We start from the raw sequence: 21,811 nt of genomic DNA, 5'->3' as shown, positions 1-21,811 counted from the left end.
AATCAAAAGTCTAAATTAAAAAAACTGTCTATATTAAACTCTAAAACTGAGAAGAATATAAAGAAGAAATATTAGTGCGTTTGTAATTTTTTTTAATAGACATACATAAATGATATTTATATTTATTATACTACGTCATAAATAGAGATCAGCAAATCATATATATAGATATATATAGAGATTAGCAAATAATGGTTTTGTTGATTGTATATTGTGCTAAATTTTCTTTAATTCGATTAAATTTCAATGTTTTGTACTTCTTCTTAAAGAAACTTTAAAATGAATAACTTCAACCTAAATCCTGCCAAAAATTGAATTAAATTACATATCATTAATTTTTAAATTAATCTAATTAAACCTTAATTCTAATTCTTTTTGTGTATGATTTTACATACTTATAAGACTAACATGTTTACATGTTTAGGTGCGTCTGTAAATAATGTTTCTAACTACAAATCGAAGGTTCCAATCTTGAGCTAACAATGAGATCAATTTTAAACACTCCAGCCAATAATGGCTTTTATATGAAGGCTATTCAAAAAGTAATCATAAAAACACTCTACAGAAAAAGATATTTATCCAGTCTTCCAAATCTACATGCTCTTTTTAAAATTAACCACCCTCAGTTCTAATACCACTTTTCCCACCATTCCTGCCACTTTTTAAACATGAACGCCACACCATCTTTCTCAAGCTCTTTGCAGCTTTGATGACCACGTGATTGGTCTTGAATTTCTATTCCCTGAGCAGAAACTTGACTTCAGGGAATAGCCAGAAGTCACAAGGGGTCAAATCTGGACTCTACGGCGGGTGGGATACAGTTGCAATGCTGTGAGTGTTTAAGAAATCAACTAAAGTGTGAGCAATGTGGGGCCACGTATTGTCATGATGCAGTAAAATTTTGTTAATTTCTTGTGTGGCCGTTTTTTACTAAAATGATGTAACATAGTGATCAAAACCGATTTTTAATAATCTGTCATGATCATCTTACTGTCACTGAGGGACAGTATGTTGGTACAAAAATCACTTGGAATCAATGAAGATTATCATCATAACTTTACCAGCTTTGCGACTTACTTTTGCTTTTTACAGAGGTGGTGACTGCGCCTTATTCCATTGAGAATTTTGTTGTTTCAGTTCTGGACTGCAGTGATACATCCAAGATTCATCTATGGCTATGATTCGATTCATTTCTTAGTTTGCTTCTCCACCAAACTGCGATAATATGTATTGACACAGAGACACGATATTGCATTTGCTTTGGTGTGAACAGGCGTGGCACCCATCTGCAAGACATGTGTCACATGGCCAAATGATCATACAAGATTGAAAATGCGCTGACAACTGAATGTCTAAACATGCAGCGAGCTCCCTAATGATAATTCGTCGTTCTTCACGGACATTAACAGTAGCTGTATTCTTTACAACCTCGGTGCGAGATGTTGAAGGGCACCCCTCGGCGATATTCTCTCTCTACCCTCCTTGAATGCTTTATACCACTTGTAGAAGATCATCTGGTTCATAACACCTTACCTTACACCGTAGTTAATAATTCATACACATTTTTTCAGTTCTTTCAAAGTTTCATTAAAAATTTCACGTTATAACGTTGTTCTAACTTTTTATCGATGCTGGATAAATACATTGGATTTACATTGGATAAATACTGGATTTTATATGTGGTAGGCGAATATCTAACACACGTTACGTGAATCGTCATATACATCCACTCACTGCACCGACCTCAAACTGATCATTGTAGATGACTAAGAATGGGCTACACGATGGTATGCAGTATTACTACTCTTCGCAACACATTTTCCCTCAGTGTCACTATTATCATTATTATCATTATTTTTTTAACAGCCCTTGTAAATCAAAATAACTAAAAATCCAATGCCATTATTATATAATCTAACTATAATCAACAATAAATTACAAATATAATTCTCGTATCTATTTAAATTAATGAAAAATATCTCAAAATTACCTTGTTGCTGCTATTTGAGAAAAATCTATTCTTTTCTGTTCTTTTACTGGCACATCAATCCAAGTATAATGGCCATTCCAATTAAAACCACCAACTTGAAATGCATATGATCCTTCATTATACTGGTATTCTAATGTTTTGTCATCAATTACATCTATTATTGGTATTGCTACATTCCTTTTGTCCTCGTGAATTCGTTTTAAAAGAGGCTCTAACCTGGAGAATAAATAAGAGTTAAGCAAATATATTCTACTACACATTCTAAATTACAGAAAATTTACTATAAAAGTATTACAAATCAATCAAACTGCAGGCTTTATTGTACAAATGTGATATATTTTCTACAGAAGTATTTCTTCCTTTCCATATAGGAGATAAGAAATTACATTGTATTTGTGGTAAAATAGACAAAATATAAATTTGAGGCAATAGATTTAAAAATAATGAATTTTAGAAACTATCTCCTGAGGAAGCTTCTGATAAGATTATATCTTCAGACCTATTATTGGCACTTTTATTTTATCTGGAATGCAAGCAAAGAGCTGCAATTGTTCTCTTGAAAACTCTCAGGAGGAATTCCTCCAAGACCGATTAATGTAAATCCTAATAAAAAAAGAAAGAGAGCTTTTTCTAGCCTGCAAAAATTATTTAAAAAAAAAAATATCTTTTATACGCCTCTTAATGTTTCCATTAAACAGAATATATGATATGCATTGTGCATGACTTTTATTCACACTTAAAAGTAATTCAGTTTAGGAATATTATTATTGAGTTGATTTGTGGTAGTTCACAGTTTAAACTTCATAACATGCAGTCTCTGAAACTCTATAATCAGAAGTTGTACCAAATGTACTCACCAGCCATTAAGGTTTTGGTTAAAGTAGAGTACTCAAAAACTGAGATAATGAACAATAATCTTTTCTTTGATTAAATTAGTTGATAAAAATCCAGTTGAAATAAATATCAATAAAATTGCTGTTTTCAAGTGAAAAATAAAATTGTATTTGTAGAATACAATTTTTTAATATTGGACTCAATTTTAATTAACTATATAAATATGAATATGTTATTTACAATTTTTGAAAACTGTAAAACTAATTTATTTTGTGTTTTTATAACAGCATGTGTTACTAAAGTTAAACGAATCAAATTATATTTGTTATTTTAATGATCCATAACCGTACAGTTCTTGAAGAAGCAAATTGTGATAAAAAAATACAATGTCATTCGAAAATTTATGATCTCTATTGGCCTCTGCTGAAGATGACAGAACAACTATGTACAAATGTTATTCACAACAAAGAAATTAAGGAAAGGAATTTGTAACTATTTAAAAGTATGTAAAAACAAACAAATCCTCCATAATTTAACTATACAAATTTCATTACATTATCACAATGAGATTTAAACTAAACAAAAATAATTGGAGTAGCAAAATGTTTTTTTAAGTGTTACATTCACCTACTGCTACTAGTATTAGTAGAAGTACTAGTTACAACTAGTATAATAAGACTAGTGTAAGTATACTAGTATTAAGTATAAGTACTAGTATAATAAGTTTTAGTAAATAAAACAACTAGTATTAGTAATAGTAGTACTAGTTGTTTTATTAATTAGTAGGGAAGAAAAAAAACAAAAAAAATATGCTCCAGTGTTACGTTTATCAGACTATTCACTTACATTTTTTTCATTGCTTTTTAAGAGATAAATAAATAATTACCAGTTAATGCCTGCTTCACAATGAGCATCTAAAAAAACTAAAACATCACCAGAAGCAGCTTCAGCCCCAGCTAGTCTAGCTCGAATTAATCCTTGACGCCGTGGTAAACGATAAAGTCTTACAATTGATGGCAACCTGGTTCTAATATAATATTCAAATTTCCCATGAAGTTCATCTTCAAAAAATAAAAAAATGTAAATTATTTTGCCCAAATTTATTGAAATTTCCAAATAAAAATTGATTATAACAGTAATTCAATTATTTATTCAGTTTAATACAATTAAATTCTAATTTAATCTCTAAACTAATTTCAAAAATGTAAAGTAATTCTTAAGAAACAGATTTTTTATCTAATTTATAACAAATGACGCACATTTTTGTTTTTGTATATGTTTTTGGCAATATTGAAAAAATGTACATTTACTTCAAACTAAATGAAAAATAAAAAATATTAGTTCTTCCAGGTAAATCTCTCAGTTAGTGGTTAACTGCATCCAGAAATGTTTTCAAATTTTTGCAACACTTGCAATACCTTATAGGAAATACATTTCAATTTGAAAACTAAGTGAGGAAAGGAAACCACAATACAAATCAGATTTTGATTGTGTGCTATCTTTGTAGCTATACAACAAAACAGTAGCTTTGTACTAACTAGTTGTCTGGTTACTTTTTTTATCAAGTTTGCTGAACTGGTTACTATATATCACTTAAGTTAAAGAAGTGGTCATGACAGTTTGCATAATACAAGGGGAAACTCCTTCCAAACTAATAGTAAATAATGATTTAAAATAAGTATATTCTTCACTGGAAATTTACAAATTAGCAATAATGATAACAAACAGCATTCTTTTTAATTTTATCCGTGTCTTGAACAGTGTAATTACTGTAATTAGTTAATCCAATAAATTAAAATTAAGAAAATACTGATATTCTATAATGATCACTGTTCTGTAAAAACTGATCCTAACTCTCAAAATAATAAACATTTCTCATAATGCAGAAATTGATATTTTATTTCTGATAACTACTCTTGTGCTACCATTCAATTCTGTAGTTACAATAAAACCTATTACGTCATTTTTAAATAATGAAAATAAATACTTTTCTGTAATTATAATATTTACATTAATGTAATCACTAGATGTGAAATAATTATATGGAATTAAATTTAAAAAAACTATGAATGCTGAAAAGTCCAATTTCATTTCAATTTGGACATGTTTTAATTTTCTTCACAACATGCTACATGCTTGGGTGAAGGGTGTTGTACGAAGGGGTTCACTTTATACACGCAAAACAAAATTGATATGAAAACTCTTAAAGTTCAACGGGATGTTTCTGAACCAGAATACTACTTTGAAGAGTTCTATTTTTGGTAATGATCAATTTAAATACTTTGATAATTTATTTTTTACACTAAATGCTAAAAATATAAAAAATACTACATGCAAAAAAGTCATTAAAAATATTTCAAAAAGCTACTTCAACAGCTTTAAAAAGCAAACAGATTATATATATATATATATATATATATATATATAATCTCTTTATATATATATATATATATATATAAAGAGAAAGATATAGCAGCTATATAAAGGATCATTTTCTTAAATTAAAATTACAGCGAAAGTGAGTTTCATAAATAGAAATTCTACATTCAAAATATCTAATAAATAAATAGAAAGATTAGAGGAGGAAGACTACATTCTATTTAGAGGTGTGCATTTAACAAATCATTCTTCTGTTATTATTTTATAAAAAGAAGAACAAAAGAATTGAATTTTATATAATAAATATGAAAAAATTGAGGCTTAAGTTAAATAATTCATTATTAATACAATAAAGAGAATATCTGTAGAACAGATAAATAAGCAATAATACAATTTTTAAACAAAAATAACAATTATAGCTGAAACTAAATTTACACTGAAATTTTCTAGAACATTTCATTACTTTCTAATGAAATAAAAAAAAAGAAATAGATACACATTAATACAATAGAATGAAAAATATTCAAAATGATAATAATGTTACATGGCTTTTGAATAATCTGAATAAAAATAAAACTCTAATAATTAATATGAATAAAATTCTTATGTTATTTAACATCCTGAATTGCTGGCAGAAAAAAGATAAGTGTTTTTAGTTAGCATGGAAGATTGGAAGGCAATCAAGACAAAACAAAATCTTAAAATCGTACATAAGCAAAATCTGTTTAATGAAGCCTTAATTACAGTTCAATTTTAAATAACTAATAGATGTACACAATAACAAGTAATCATCTAATAATGACGATAAATTACTTAGAAATGAGAATGGAAAATAATGAAGATAAATTATGACTGAATGATAGCGAATTAGCTTTAGTCATTACATAATAAAATATAACTTTTTACTTGTTTAATGTAACACTAGAACAAAAATTTCCTCAATCTCATCTTATTATTTTAACAGAAATTTAGGTAAATGGCCATAAATATTGTAATGTATTATATGGGCAAATTTAAATAGTAACATAAATATAAAGATGATTATAGTGCTTCAGGAACATTTGTATATATAATTATTAAAGATTGTTCTGTGATAATGATAATGAGTGCAGATATTTTAAGTATTAGTTGAAGTAATAACATACTGTATGAAGTCATTATAATTGTGGTTAAATTAGTTCCACTCTGGAATTTTATAGAAGAATTTAAACTTTATTTAAAAAAAATCAGTAGTCATAAACATATTTACATTTTATGTGACATTAATATTAAAAACTTGTTAACAGCTGTAATCTAAATAGATGTTAACATTGTTAATGCTACGCAGTTTTATAATTTAAATCATAAATCAACATGCACACCTAAAAATAATGCAACATATTTGTATTTTGTTTTACGTTTGGATTACAAATCTGTATATAAGTGAAAAGTAAATATAATTGAAATTGGTACTTCAGAAAGTTGTATGACAGTATTAGTTGTGTTTACTGCAGATAAAGTGTTACTAAAGATGATTACAGTAAATTATTTTAACATCCAAAACAACATGAACGGTCATATATTTTAAGAGATATACCTGAAATAACATTTTATTACATGCAGTTCTACAGAAGTATAGAGTTAAGCGGCTTAAAAATAAAAGCAAAATATGAAGAAGGGCTTTTGATAGTCTGTAAAAAACCTACGGTAAGATCAAAGACTCATAAAAATATCTTATAAAACTTGCTAAAGAAAAATAAAATAAAGATTTGTTCAAAAAATCTGTGAGAAATTAATAAGAAAGAAAGAATTGTTGTAGAAACTGGCAGGAAAAAAGAAAGTTTGTGTGTCAAGCAGACCGGTTATTGAAACCAATAACAAACTTATTAGTGAATTAAATAAATATTTTTACCACTGTTGATAATTACTTCATCAACAACCTGTCCTACTGATCTGTAAGAATTACATCACATAAAACCTCTATCCTTTTTCTAAGCGGATCATTGGTTATTTAATTAAATAACTGAAATCGAAATAAAAGTAGTAAACAGTTATAAGCTAAGAAAGCCCTTGGCTAGATATAATATTTTTCTGGTTAATTAAATATATTTTGAAACATGTACTTAAAATTTTATGATGCTTAACTAATTTAACATTCTTGAGTGGGAAATTCCTAGATTGCCTAAAAATCACATTTTTCTTTGTTTGTTCAGAAAAATGTGAACATTTTTCAGAATATATACAGATTTCTTTAGTCTTCTCAGTTCTTTTTTTTTCTATTTTTTCTTGGAAAGGTACTTACTCTCAAATGGTCAATTTGATTTAAAAGGGAATAAATAGTGAGGTAATACTTTTCATATTTTTAATAAACGTTTACTCAACCGTTAACAATAAGAAAAATTTTATGTAAATTCTACATTTTAGTAAAGAGTTCAATACCGTTATTCAAAATTTAATTTTTAGGAACTGTATGAATTGATTTAAGAGGAATAAGCATGTGAATCATTTTCTTCTTATCTTGCAAATACAAAGGGATGTGTACAAAGTGAAAACTCTTTAGCGAAGAAAGCATCACAACAGTTTCTTATTCGATTTTTTGATCAATACTATTTGTGGTTTATGTATTGGTAATTTTCAAGATAATTTTATAACTAAATTTGGTAATGATACTCATTAATATATGTATCAGGTATCGATAAAGACATAAGTAAATAAATTACTAAAAGATCCTTTAGTTCCTTTACAATACGGCTTTATATAAGCTTTCTAAATGCTATAAAATCTATTAAAATGAAATGTTTGGTATTCAAATTAAATTTCACAATAATGATCATCAATAATTTCTAAATATGTACTGCTAATTAGGAAAATGTGAAAAAATAAAGCATTATAATATTTAGGTGAAATACTGGATAATCAGTTTATCAGGAAACAACAGAAAATCACATTTAAGATAGCCGTTACAACATTTTACCATCTGAAGAATTTTACCATTCATCATCAATTCTTAAACACATATATTAATATAAAATAATGAGAATTAGTGTACAATTCCATCATTAAAGCTACCGTAATACTTAAAAATATTATATCTGAAATTTACACAAAAGGAGCAGCAATCATTCCCATTGTTCAACAAATAAAATAATTATGATATCCGTATAGTTAGAAAGTGCTGACAATTTATTACTGCAGAAGTAGAAATGATGGGGTAACCACAAGCTTTTCAAGGAAATGTTACAAAAATGCTAAGAGTTTCATTCAGAAAAATAAAGAAATAGAAATTTCATTGATTTTTTGTATACCAGATTTAAGAATCACTTAGCGACTGGTATTAAAAATATTTAAAAGAAGTCTGATCCTTTTTTTGTTTTACTTTTCTATTTCTGTTTTTATTAAAATTTTTGATATAACTAAAAAGGTTATGCCTTTAAAAAAAATGATTTGCAGAAAACACAAGGGCCTCATCTTTGATAAAAATAATGATGTATAAAAGCAATACCAAGTGTGTGAGCAAAGACTCGCTGTAATATATAAAATATTTTACCTTTAGTTTTCCAACCGATTTTCTTGAATTTTGCAAAAAATACTTTAACAGAGCAGCAATAGCTTTACGCTACAACAATCCTACTAAATAATGGTGATAAATACTAAAAAAAAGAAAAATATCTTCAAATCATCTATGTAGATAATTATTTGTTAAAAAAAATCTTTTGCTTAAGTTATGTGGGAAAATAAAAAATTCAACAATCAGAGATATTCAAAGAAAGAAAAGAATAATAGAATCAATTCATTTGGTTAACTATAAGACGCATGTATTAAAACAATCTATTAGAAAAAGAATTGTCAAATTGTAAATGTCCTCTTTTTTATCGAGATTACAAAAATAAAATGATTTAAAAACATAAAACTTTCATGAACCTAAAACAAATGAAAATGAACTATGATATAACCCCGCTTCACTATACACTAAATAAACAAGATATCAAAAAGAGAAGAAATGAGAAATTTTCAGTGAGTAAAATGATCGTGCAACAACTAGCTACAAAAATAAATAAACTACATTTTTCAAATTATTACAAATATTCTAACTACAGTGCAAAATGATTTAAAAAATGGCCATTTATTATAAATATACCTATATATTTATCTGTTTTTTAATCGTCTTCTAAAATCTGAAAACAAATGTATAAAATGAAAAACTGATTAAATTACACATACTATTTAATGGATAGAAGAAAAAGAATTAATCAGTGAAAATAATTAGTAAAAAACACAAAAAAAAAAATAATTTTAAGATTTTAAACTTAATATCTAAATTATTATCTAAACAATTAAAACTTTCATTTAAAATAAGTAATTTTAAAAAATCTGATGTGGACAACACATGACTTCCTTGTACACCTATTAAATTACATTTACACATTTCTTTAAAATGAAAAGTACATAAAATTATATTTCATTAAAAACTTCTGATTTTTTTATTATTGAATTATTATTCATCGTAAAAAATTGTTTACAATGAGAAGTTAATAAATCAATATATTTAAATTACAAAAATAAAAAATGAAGTCCGATGTGCCTTCCCCTGAAACCAAAATATTTTATTAATTAAAATTTTGTTCGGCTATAACTCTGGAACTAATGAAAATAAGTACCACTTATGTCATTGAAAACCTCTCAATGAAGGCTTATTACTGCAGTTAAGAAAAAGTCCAAAATTCAATTTTTCTTTAATTTTGGGCTTTTTTAGACACTTTTGGTTCAGTCAATTGCAATCCAAAAAGGGAGGTGCACAACTAGATGTTACAACAGTCCTAAATCAAAAATTTCAACATCCTACGGCTAATCGTTTTTGAGTAATGCGAGATACATACATACATCACGCTGAAACTAGTCAAAATGGATTCAGGGATGTTCAAAATTGATATTTTCATTGAAATCTGGAAACTGAAATTTTTTACAATCACAATACTTCCTTTACTTCGTGCAAGGAAGTAAAAATGATTTAGATAATTATAATACTCTTTTTCTAATTGTAATGAATATTCAAAGCAAGTAATACGTGGTTTTCATGAACAAAGAGATAACATGTCATGCTATTGAACTTGATATGTTATCTGCAAACGGTCTGATAATTAATTTTTGTTTTGGTAAATCTTGTTTTATTGTTTAGCTCTATGATTATTCAAATTAATTTTTATTGAAGAATTGAATACAATACTACCTAAAACAGATCTAATAGTTTTGACTGGAGATATCACCGAATTAAAAAATAAAATTATGTTCATGGATATAATTAATTGTATGATCCAGAGTTATGATAGGGAGTTATATATCAATTTAATTAAATGACTAGCAATTGAGTTCTGTTCTGATCATGTAAATATATATATATATATATATATATATATATATATAATTTTGTTTTTAAATTACTAAAAATAATTATATTTTTTCTGTCAGAGTAAGTGATTTAATAATAACAGATCATTATTTGTTTAGTCTGCCTTAATATTTTAGTAAATAATATAAATTTTTATAAAACTAATATTTATGGAGATATAACAGATTGAAAAATAAACATGGCCGCCATTTTGTAATTTGTAAAGTTATTCAAGTCCTGATTTTTTTCTAATTTTAAAACTTTATTTCAAAGACGCTTACCAAATGTTAATGCAATTTGTTTATCCGAACTTAAGATATACATTTTTTTATATAAAAATAACAATATGGCGGACAGTGGGAGAACGAAGGAGAAATTGCCATTTTTCCTAAGGATATTTTTTGTTTGGTTTTACAAGTAGAAAAAGAAAAAGTATAGCCAGCTCACCATTTTAGAAGCACTCTGTATAAGAGTCATCCAGTTCCAAAACTCAATAGCATCTTTTGAAGAAAATTAGTTACACATCTATTCTGATAGTACTGGGTCCGGCGGCATATAAACCTGACGATTTTTGAGGGATAATAATTAAACCATTAAAACATGTTACTGTTACTCTGCGATTTAACTCCTCAAAAAAATATGGACCAATTATGCCGAACATTGAAACCGCACACCACACTGTAACATATTCTGTGAAGTGGTTTTTCAAGAATTTTCCGTGGATTATGCGAAGCCCAATAACGATAATTTTGTTTATTCACAAATCCTGACGGATGAAAATGCGCCTCGTCACTTAAAAGAATAATGGCATCCTGGTGGACATTTTCGAGGATGACCTCGCAAGCTGCTTTGCGAGACGCCCAATCATTTGCATTAAGATGCTGCACTAACATCATCTTATAGGGATGGAATTTCAGGTCGGCATGAAGAATTCATCGTACACTTACATCAGAAATGGCTAGCGCAGCGCATGTCTTGCTGCTGAACGTCGTGGAGACCGCGTAACAGCTAACCTTACAGCGTTAATGCTTTCAGGCGTTCCCACAGTCCGTTTTCGTCCTGTTGGTTTCATTTTTAAAACAAACGATGTGTTCATAAAATTCTTCACCCGCAACAATATTGTATTCCTACTAGGAACAGCCTCCTCTATGAATCATTAGACCTTGCTGTTGGTGAGGGGGGCTTGAGTGCTCAGGGATACAGAGCAGCTGGACCGAAGGTGCAACCATATCGGAGAGTTATCTGTTGAGAGCCAGACTAAGGAATGATTCCTAAAAGAGAACAGCAGCTCTTTCAGTAGTTGTTAAGGTCGTAAGTCAGGACGACTTAAACGGCCATATCAACATCACTTAGTCCTCTGAGTACTGCGCAGCTGAAAGCAATGGAAGCTGAGCAGTAGCTGCTTTTTTTCCAAGAAAATGTAGCTCTCTGCATTTTCATATAGCAATGATGGAGGTGCCTTCCTTGGTAAAATATTCCGGAGGTAAACTAGTCCCCCGTTCGGATCTCCGGGTGGGGACTACTAAGGAAGGGGTCACCAGAAAATTAAAAAATAACATTCTACGAGTCGGAGCGTGGAATGTTAGAAGTTTAAAAAAGGTTGGTAGGCTAGAAAATTTAAAAAGGGAAATGGATAGCATAAATGTGGATGTAGTAGGAATTAGTGCGGTTCGGTGGGAAGAGGAAGGCGACTTTTGGTCAGGTGATTTTAGAATAATTAACTCAGCTTCAAATAATGGGCAGGCAGGAGTAGGTTTCATGATGAACAAGAAGATAGGGAAGAGAGTAGAGTATTTCAAAACGCATAGTGATAGAATCATTGTAATAAGGATAAAATCAAAACCTAAACAGACAACGATTTTTAACGTCTATATGCCTACAAGCGCCCATGATGATGATGAGATAGAGTGTGTATACGAAGAGATTGATGAAGCAATTAAACACGTAAAAGGAGATGAAAATTTAATAATAGTTGGAGATTGGAATGCAAGCATTGCAAAAGGCAAGGAGGTAAATATAGTGGGTGAATACGGGCTGGGCAAAAGGAATGAAAGAGGGGACCGACTTATAGAGTTTTGCACGAAGTATAATTTAGTAATTGCCAACACCCATTTAAAAATCATAATAGAAGAATATACACTTGGAAAAAGCCAGGCGATACTGCAAGGTATCAGATAGATTATATCATGGTTAAGCAAAGATTTAGAAATCAACTCGTTGACTGCAAAACTTACCCTGGAGCAGACATTGATAGCGACCATAATTTGGTGATAATGAAATGTAGATTGGGGTTTAAAATCCTGAAGAAAAGGTGTCAGATGAATCGGTGGAATTTAGAGAAACTTAAGGAAGAGTAGGTAAAGAAGATTTTTGAGGAGGACATCGCAAGAGGTCTGAATAAAAAAGATAAGGTAGAAAATGTAGAAGAAAAATGGGAGAATGTTAAAAAAGAAGAAAGGTAAAGTCGATAGATGGGTGGAATATATTGAAGAGATATTATACGGAGGAAATGAATTAGAAAATGGTGTTATAGAGGAAGAAGAGGAAGTTGAGGAGGATGAAATAGGAGAAACAATACTGAGATCTGAATTAAAAGATTAATACTGAGAGCATTAAAAGATTTAAATGGCAGAAAGGCTCCTGGAATAGACGGAATACCTGTAGAATTACTGTGCAGTGCAGGTGAGGAAGCGATTGATAGATTATACAAACTGGTGTGTAATATTTATGAAAAAGGGGAATTTCCGTCAGACTTCAAAAAAAGTGTTATAGTCATGATACCAAAGAAAGCAGAGGCAGATAAATGTGAAGAATACAGAACAATTAGTTTAACTAGTCGTGCATCAAAAATTTTAACTAGAATTTTATACAGAAGAATTGAGAGGAGAGTGGAAGAAGTGTTAGAAGACCAATTTGGTTTCAGGAAAAGTATAGGGACAAGGGAAGCAATTTTAGGCCTCAGATTAATAGTAGAAGGAAGATTAAAGAAAAACAAACCAATATACTTGGCGTTTATAGACCTAGAAAAGGCATTCGATAACGTAGACTGGAATAAAATGTTCAGCATTTTAAAAAAATTAGGGTTCAAATACAGAGATAGAAGAACAATTGCTAACATGTACAGGAACCAAACAGCAACAGTAACAATTGAAGAACATAAGAAAGAAGCCGTAATAAGAAAGGGAGTCCGACAAGGATGTTCCCTATCTCCGTTACTTTATAATCTTTACATTGAACTAGCAGTTTATGATGTTAAAGAACAATTTAGATTCGGAGTAACAGTACAAGGTGAAAAGATAAAGATGCTACGATTTGCTGATGATATAGTAATTCTAGCCCGAGAGTAAAAATGATTTACAAGAAACAATGAACGGCATAGATGAAGTCCTACGCAAGTACTACAGCATGAAAATAAACAAGAACAAAACAAAAGTAATGAAATGCAGTAGAAATAACAAAGATGGACCGCTGAATGTGAAAATAGGAGGAGAAAAGATTATGGAGGTAGAAGAATTTTGTTATTTGGGAAGTACAACTACTAAAGATGGATGAAGCAGGAGCGATATAAAATGCCGAATAGCACAAGCGAAACGAGCCTTCAGTAAGAAATATAATTTGTTTACATCAAAAATTAATTTAAATGTCAGGAAAAGATTTTTGAAAGTGTATGTTTGGAGTGTCGCTTTACATGGAAGTGAAACTTGGACGATCGGAGTATCTGAGAAGAAAAGATTAGAAGCTTTTGAAATGCGGTGCTATAGGAGAATGTTAAAAATCAGATGGGTGGATAAAGTGACAAATGAAGAGGTATTGCGGCAAATAGATGACGAAAGAAGCGTTTGGAAAAATATAGTTAAAAGAAGAGACAGACTTATAGGCCACATACTAAGGCATCCTGGAATAGTCGCTTTAATATTGGAAGAACAGGTAGAAGGAAAAAATTGTGTAGGCAGGCCACATTTGGAATATGTAAAACAAATTGTTAGGGATGTAGGATGTAGGGGGTATACTGAAATGAAACGACTAGCACTAGATAGGGAATCTTGGAGAGCTGCATCAAACCAGTCAAATGACTGAAGACAAAAAAAAAACTAGGAACAGACGCGTGTCGATTTAAATTGAAATGTCTGCGAAATAAACGCTGTGTTACAATTACAGAGTCATTATTTTTAAAATAGGCTTCAATCACAAACGCTCGTTGTTTACCCTACCACGACATACTGGCTACTGAAATAACCTGAATAGACCTGTCAATGTACAACACTCCCGCCTTCTCATTGACGCCAACATAAAAATTACTACAAAATCATCAGATTTATATGCTAGACCCTGTATTTTGTATGGCCAACAATGCTGTTCAGTTATTTTTTTCTTAAACCCATTACAATTTTCTTAAAATAGCATGTAAAATCAGTGATTTTTACATGCTGGACGTGCTGTAAGAAAAATGTAGCAAAACCCACTATGTTCGGTCAATTTATACTGCAACAAAATCCACTATGTCCAACCTATTTAATATTGAATAGTATTTACGTATTGTTTACAAAACCGTTATGTCCTTATACACATTTCTTAATATTTATTCAAAATAATTAAGTAACACATACATTAATTATTATTAATGTAGGGCAAAATTGGGATTTTTTTTTCAGTTGACATTTACTGATACTCTTGCATCAGCTGTTCCATACAGTCTTGTAATATTAAAAAAAATGTATGCTGTTGTTGCAAATGAAGTTAAAAATACTTTGTGTTTATACTGTTATATTAATATTTTTTTTGTTATCCTACATTATGAATAACGAAAGAGATATTACTGTACTGTAAGCAGATTAAGGAAGTACTGTCGAAAAAGGGCAAAAAATTTTTAAAGAATTAAAAATTTAAATCAAAAGGCAATTATATTGCCTTAATTGATTTAAATTAAGGCAATATTGTCACTATATTTAGTCTATGGTGGTAGCATATACAAGTATAACCTGCTTTTGTATTTATCTGATTCTAAATAAACTGTTATTATTATAATTTGTTTTTCTATACAAAAACAGTGATCCACTCCAATTACCTGAAAATGACAGAGGAATACACTTTAAATATGTAAACCAAATGTCTTACTCAATTATTTCACAACAAGTCATCATCAATAGTTGGAATACAATAATCCACTGGTTTAAGATCACAATGGATTCCGAAAAAATAGTGGAAGTCTTTAAGGTATATTCTCTCTTTTGACGTTCACCTCACCAAAAATAGAAGGTAAAATTTACAGGTTGTTAGTTAATTTAAAATGCACATTTGACTATATTAATTAACACCTTCTTTGGACCAAGCTTTAAATTATGATATAAGTTATTATAAATATGGAAATTCATATAGTAATGCTAAGGTTTCTGCTCTACTTAACAATCAGTTACTAATATGTTTGAATTTCAAAGGCAGTGTTACAGCGGGGATTCACTTTTACCACTGTTTTTTACAATTTTTATTAAAGATACAGACAAATTTCTAATAGATAAAAGTTGCCAAAAACCTTTATCCACTAGAATCTTGTCTATACCTTTAATAAAAATTAAAAAGCAAGAAGGAGCTGTGATAAGTATTGCTGACAATCTGGTATTACTCTTAGATATCAAGAGACTCAAGAGTACTGCACAAAATATTGTTTATAGGTAACACTAATAAAATTAAAATAGTATGTTTAAAAATGTAGAAGAATTAGAATTTATTTACAATTTTTTTTTTCTTGAATTTGAAAAAATTTAATTATATTGATATTTGGACATCCACTTTTGTAGTACTGTTCTGTCGCCAAGACAATAATTAATAAAAGTAATATAACGGTCAAAGTTGTGTATTGGATTATAACTTAACTGAAATTTGGACTTTGGTATACTAAACAAAGGGCCTTTACTTTATGATTAAATCAATGAGTACTGTACAACAGTAAAAATAAAATGTAGAAATGAAATTGTTGAAATGTAGACCCCCGCAGTATCTTGGTGACACTGGACACTGAGGTAGTCAATCCATGCTTTTTCAATTCCTTGTCTAAATGTACACCTGACAACATTATAGACAAGAGCTAGTCTTGTAGTCATTGTTCATTAAAGTCGTTTTAAACTAGCGATTCAAACCATTATGCATCCCTAATAATAGGTTATCTGAAATTTGTAAAATAAACTTAGAGCCAGAAGTTAGATAGTAAGTAAATATAACTGGTATTCTAAAGTGAGGAATATTTTTCTGAGATAGATTTTGTTTGGTTATGGATAACTGGTTTCAAGTGTGTAAATTGTTATTCTTTGTTCAAACTTAAGCCTGTTTTTTAAGCACATTAAAAACACAGTAGAAGATTATATTTTCAAGCATAAATTGTTAAAAAAGAAAAGATACTTAGGAAATTAAGAGTAAACAATCTGGCCAACAGTGAATTCTTATTATAAAGGTTAAAATATACATTAAATAATTAAGAATCCTGCTGAGCATGTGGTCAAAGTACGAGTCTCTGAGTTTTCTAACAAATTATCTAATGTTCAATATATATATATATATATATATATATATATAATGAAAGCAATAAGGTTGAAATCATTAAGGATGTACTTACATTTTAATTTACAGAATTTAAGAATAATGGTTCATTGGAGAGTAAAATTATTTAATTCTCTTTTTATTAAAAAAACTTTTTACTATGATGTAAAAGAAGAATATTTTCCTTTATTGTACGTTTGTATTTTTAGTTGCCAAATCCTACAGGATTAAGTTCGTAACTTGTAATTTTGTTGTTGGAAGAGAAGTATATTTTCTTTTATTCTATGACTGTATATCTAGATACAAACTCTGCTGGAATAAATTCTATAACTTGTAAACAGCATGTAAATAATAATAAAAATATTACAGTGTTATAAACCTTATGCTTCCATTTTGATTAAAGTAAATGCATTTTCATTTGTAAGCTTTATTCAATTTGTCTCTAATAACTTAGGAAGCATTGTACTACTATGATATATATATATATATATAAAAGCACGACAAAATTCATCTCCAATCAACAAAAGAAAAAAAAAGAATTAAAATAATGGAGGAGGGTAATTGTAACAAGATGTCACAGTGTGTTGTAGTCAGATAGTGATTAAATGCAAAAAACAGATCTTTTTTTTATATTTAGAATGCACTTTGAAGATTCAAAATACAAATGTAAATCACAGTTTTAATAATTTAACACTGTAGATATAAAGCTTGTATTAGCAAAAATAACACAATTAAATTCTCTTTAAAAGCATTTTAGTTTCATCAATAAATTTTACTCTTTATATTATTACACTACATAAAAAAATAATTTCCTATTGTAATTGAAAGTATGAATTAAAATGATCTCCATTAAAAACAGTTGAAGAAAATGTCAATATAGAAAGAGTATATGACCTTCACCGCCAATTAATATCAAATAGATTATAAATATATATATATGAGGGCAAGTCAAAAAGTAAAGTGAAATTCAAAATATCAATATATTTATTTATAGTTACATGAATGATACATGCATTATTTTTAAACATAATCCCCTCCTACTTCTATGCACTTAGTCTATCTTTTAATGAGATTTTAAATTCCTTCCTGGAAAAAAGTTTTTGGTCTCGTGTGCAGAAACTTTTTCACCACTTCTGTGGCTTCTTCATCAGGTTGATAATGATTCCCTCGCAACTCTTCTTTTAACAGGCCAAAAGAATGAAAATCGCTTGGAGCCAGGTCTGGACTGTATGGAGGATGGTCCAGCAGCTCAAAACCGAGATCTTGAAGACAAAGGACTGGTTTTCTGGCCATATGAGGTCCAAGGGTTATCCTGAAGGAAAATCACACCTTTAGAAAGTTTAACACGTCTTTTGGATTAGATTTTTTGCTTCAGTAAATGCTCATAGTAGTTGCCACTGTTTACTGACTGAAATTTAGGTGTGATGTAAACCAAGTGAACCTTCCATATCCCAGAATATCATCATCGCCTTTCCTGCAGACATCTGAGTTTGAACAGTTTTGCTGTGGGAGATGAAGGATGTTTCCACACATAACTTAGTCACTTACTCTCGGGATCAAAGTGATGGACCCATGTCTCATCAATGGTTATTATTCACTTAAGAAATGAGTCTTCTTCATCTTTGTAAAGTTTCAAAAGCTTTTGGGAAAGTTTCAAAAGCTTTTGAGAAATTTTCAAATGATTCTCTTGTGGATGCTGGTCATTTGACACGGAACCCAGCGAGCACAGACTTTTTGAAAGTTTAAAAAATCATGGATGACTGAAAATATTGAGCTTATATTCAACTAACTTGCAATATCATCAACTGTAATTCATCGACTACCGGGAATCATTTGTTTAATCGCTTCAGTATTGTCATTAGTCTACATTTTTAAAGCAATTAATCCATTCATATATCTGCTTCCAATCAAACAACTCTCTCTTATTGCTGCTGTATTCGACGAATAATCTCTGCTAGTTTCACCCCTTCTGATCTGAGGAAACTAATCGCTGCTCACATTTCTTCCTTGGTGCACAAAAGGAGCACTCATTTTAAACACAATCAGAAATAGCTAACAATGAAACAATACTTTCAATGAACAGCTGATAGAGGTTATGAGTTATAGCAGAACAATCATTGCTGCCATACATGTGATTGGGAGGGAAATCAAAATTTCCCTCATTTTTTGACTTACCCTCATACAAGTATTTATGCTTCCAAATGATCTTACAATTATGCAGCTCCTTCACAGGTGGTGTTGTTAATGGCACCCATCTTGAAATGGTTAGGAAACCAACCAATCCCCCTTCAAGTGGATAGGGAATAAGAATACTAAATGGAATAAAATAATCAACAATATGCTCAAGAACTATTTGCACATGTAAAAATAATGAATTAAATGTGCATTTTTATTGATAAATAATTACATTAATAACCATAGTTTTGGGTACACAAAAGTTTTATTATTATGTTTCTAATGTAATTTTTTATGCTGAATTCAAAAATGTAATCAAGGTATTTTCATCACCCACACTTTTTAGGTGATAACATTTTTTAAGTATTGCTTTTGCATAATTCTACATAGTTTTTTTTTTAAGAATAACTTACATAAATAAAAAAAATATTTTAAATGCATTCTAACAAAGGTTGGGGTAAAACATTACATTATGAAGGCAATAGCTACACAGCTATACACTGCATGATAGTTCATTTACTGTATGTATTTATACAGAACAGTCTTCTGAGTTATACAATTAATACACCACTATTGTTTAAACATTCACTATATATACAAGTGCTCTGGTTTCATTCTGCTTTATGATTTACAGTTACTGTGCAAAGTGTTTTGTGTTAATGAATAGATTTACTAAGGAAGTGTCGTAAATGATCTGTATAACTTCTGTTAGTGTTGGGGATTTGACATTTAAAGAACAACAAAGTTTGACTCCACTAATTAAAAAAATGTTCCAAGCTAATAATTTGACTGTAAAGTTGGGGATCTTATCAAGATAAGAACTGGGTTCCTCACAACTGCTATTCAATCTGTGTGAAATTTCTGACAGACTGGACTACAGTTAATCAACAAATGAGTTATGCCATACTGATAATGAAGTGTAAACTACAGGACCATTTGTCAGATTGTTATTTCTCTATTACAAAGATAAAAATAAATAAATAGTAAATCCAAACATACAGCGAAGTACCTGAATTTACCACCCTCTATAAGGCCAGTGCTTTATGATGAGGACTTTCATAGCTGTATCCTCAAACATATAAATATGAATCCTCAACTTTAGAATATTAATATAATGTAATATGATGTAGCCACTTTGACATGAGAAGTGATGACATGAGAAGAAAGATGATCCTATTTTTGAAGCAGAATCATCTTCAAGAGAATCTCATCTAACACCTGAAGATGAATTAAACAACCATGTTTGGCATTTGAACTTGAAGAAACAAGCTGAAGCTTTCGGAAAGAAGCTTAAAGCTGGAATCTTCTCCATGAAAAACACCAAAGCATGTTTTCTTCATAATAATCAGAAGAGTTTCAAGATTTATATTGTGAAGAAAATGGTTTAATGTTTATAAAAAAATTTGTCCTGTCATTGTTGGACTTCTTCATTAACATAACACTTCAGAATGGAGACTCTTCATCAATTCTTTAAAATTTAATCTAAAGGCTATCTTTTTGCACAATAGCAATAAACTTCTTTCTGTGCTATTAGATTATGCAAATAATAAAAGGAATGTATTACAATATAAAAATCCTGTTAGAAAAAATTCAGTACAAGTACAGTTGAACTATATGCTAAAATACTAACTTTTAAAGTTGTAACTATTTTAAAGTAATGATTTTGCAGTATGGCTAGAATAAATTTTGTTGTTTTTTGTGTGAATGGAACAGTAAGAACAAAATAAATCATGTAAGGAATGAATGGCTAAATCGTGAAGCACTAAAGCTTGGACAGAAAAATGTTGTATATCTCCCAATAGTTAACTCGGAAATGATTCTTCTACCTCCAGTTTGTATAAAATTAGAGCTTTTCAAACTTTGTTGAAATGATGGATAAACAAGATGCTGAATTTCATCATGTGAAAGAAAAATTTCCTTGTAATGCTAAAATCAAAGAAGGAAGTATTATATCTTCCAAAATAAGAACTTTACTAGAGATGGACAATTAGAAGAACTGTTGTAAGATTAACTAAGATTAAAAGTCAGCGTGAAGTTCATCTAAGTGTTGGGGAAAACGTTTTAGAAAATCACAAATTCCCCAACTACTGAAAATGTGGCTGAATTGTTCTTGAAACTCATTTCTTGGATTCAGATCTGGATCTCTTTCCAGACAATCTTGGCGCCATCAGTAACAAGCATAAGAAATACTTCCACTAGCAAATTTCAGTCACGGAAAACAAGTATCAGTAACAGTGAAGTGAAAGGATGTTTGCAGATTATTGTTGAGTGCTAAAGCAGAAAGTTCCAAATGCTAAATTCAAGCGGGAAACAACTACTAAATTTTAGGTAAGTTGAATAATCCACTGCATGCATGTAAATTCTTACATTTTCTTTCAAAGTTTACCTATGTATCACAAAAAAAAATTATGGGTGATGGAGAAAATCTATTTAAATAATATTTCATTTTCACTTGAAAAATTCTATTAGAATCACATATTTTGTTTCGTTGAGCCAATTTTTTTTCAGTGTTATCTGTTAAGATAAAATATTTAAAA

The 21,811-nt window shown here is 29.5% G+C and overlaps 1 protein-coding gene across 1 annotated transcript in view; it reads right to left on the bottom strand.

Annotated features, from left to right (window-relative positions):
* Window positions 1-21,811, bottom strand: part of Pgant1 (Polypeptide N-Acetylgalactosaminyltransferase 1) — a 116,966-nt gene that overhangs the window by 51,818 nt on the left and 43,337 nt on the right. Inside the window, exons 4-5 of the mRNA XM_075356478.1 lie at window positions 3,711-3,885; window positions 1,991-2,206 (exon numbers count right to left, since the gene is read on the bottom strand). Coding sequence (XP_075212593.1) covers window positions 1,991-2,206; window positions 3,711-3,885 — 391 coding nt within the window. The remainder of the gene's footprint in view (window positions 1-1,990; window positions 2,207-3,710; window positions 3,886-21,811) is intronic.

This window comes from Lycorma delicatula, chromosome 1 (assembly GCF_047948215.1).
Source record: "Lycorma delicatula isolate Av1 chromosome 1, ASM4794821v1, whole genome shotgun sequence".
NCBI classification, from domain to species: domain Eukaryota; kingdom Metazoa; phylum Arthropoda; class Insecta; order Hemiptera; family Fulgoridae; genus Lycorma; species Lycorma delicatula.
This window is presented reverse-complemented; position numbering and strand designations above follow the sequence as displayed.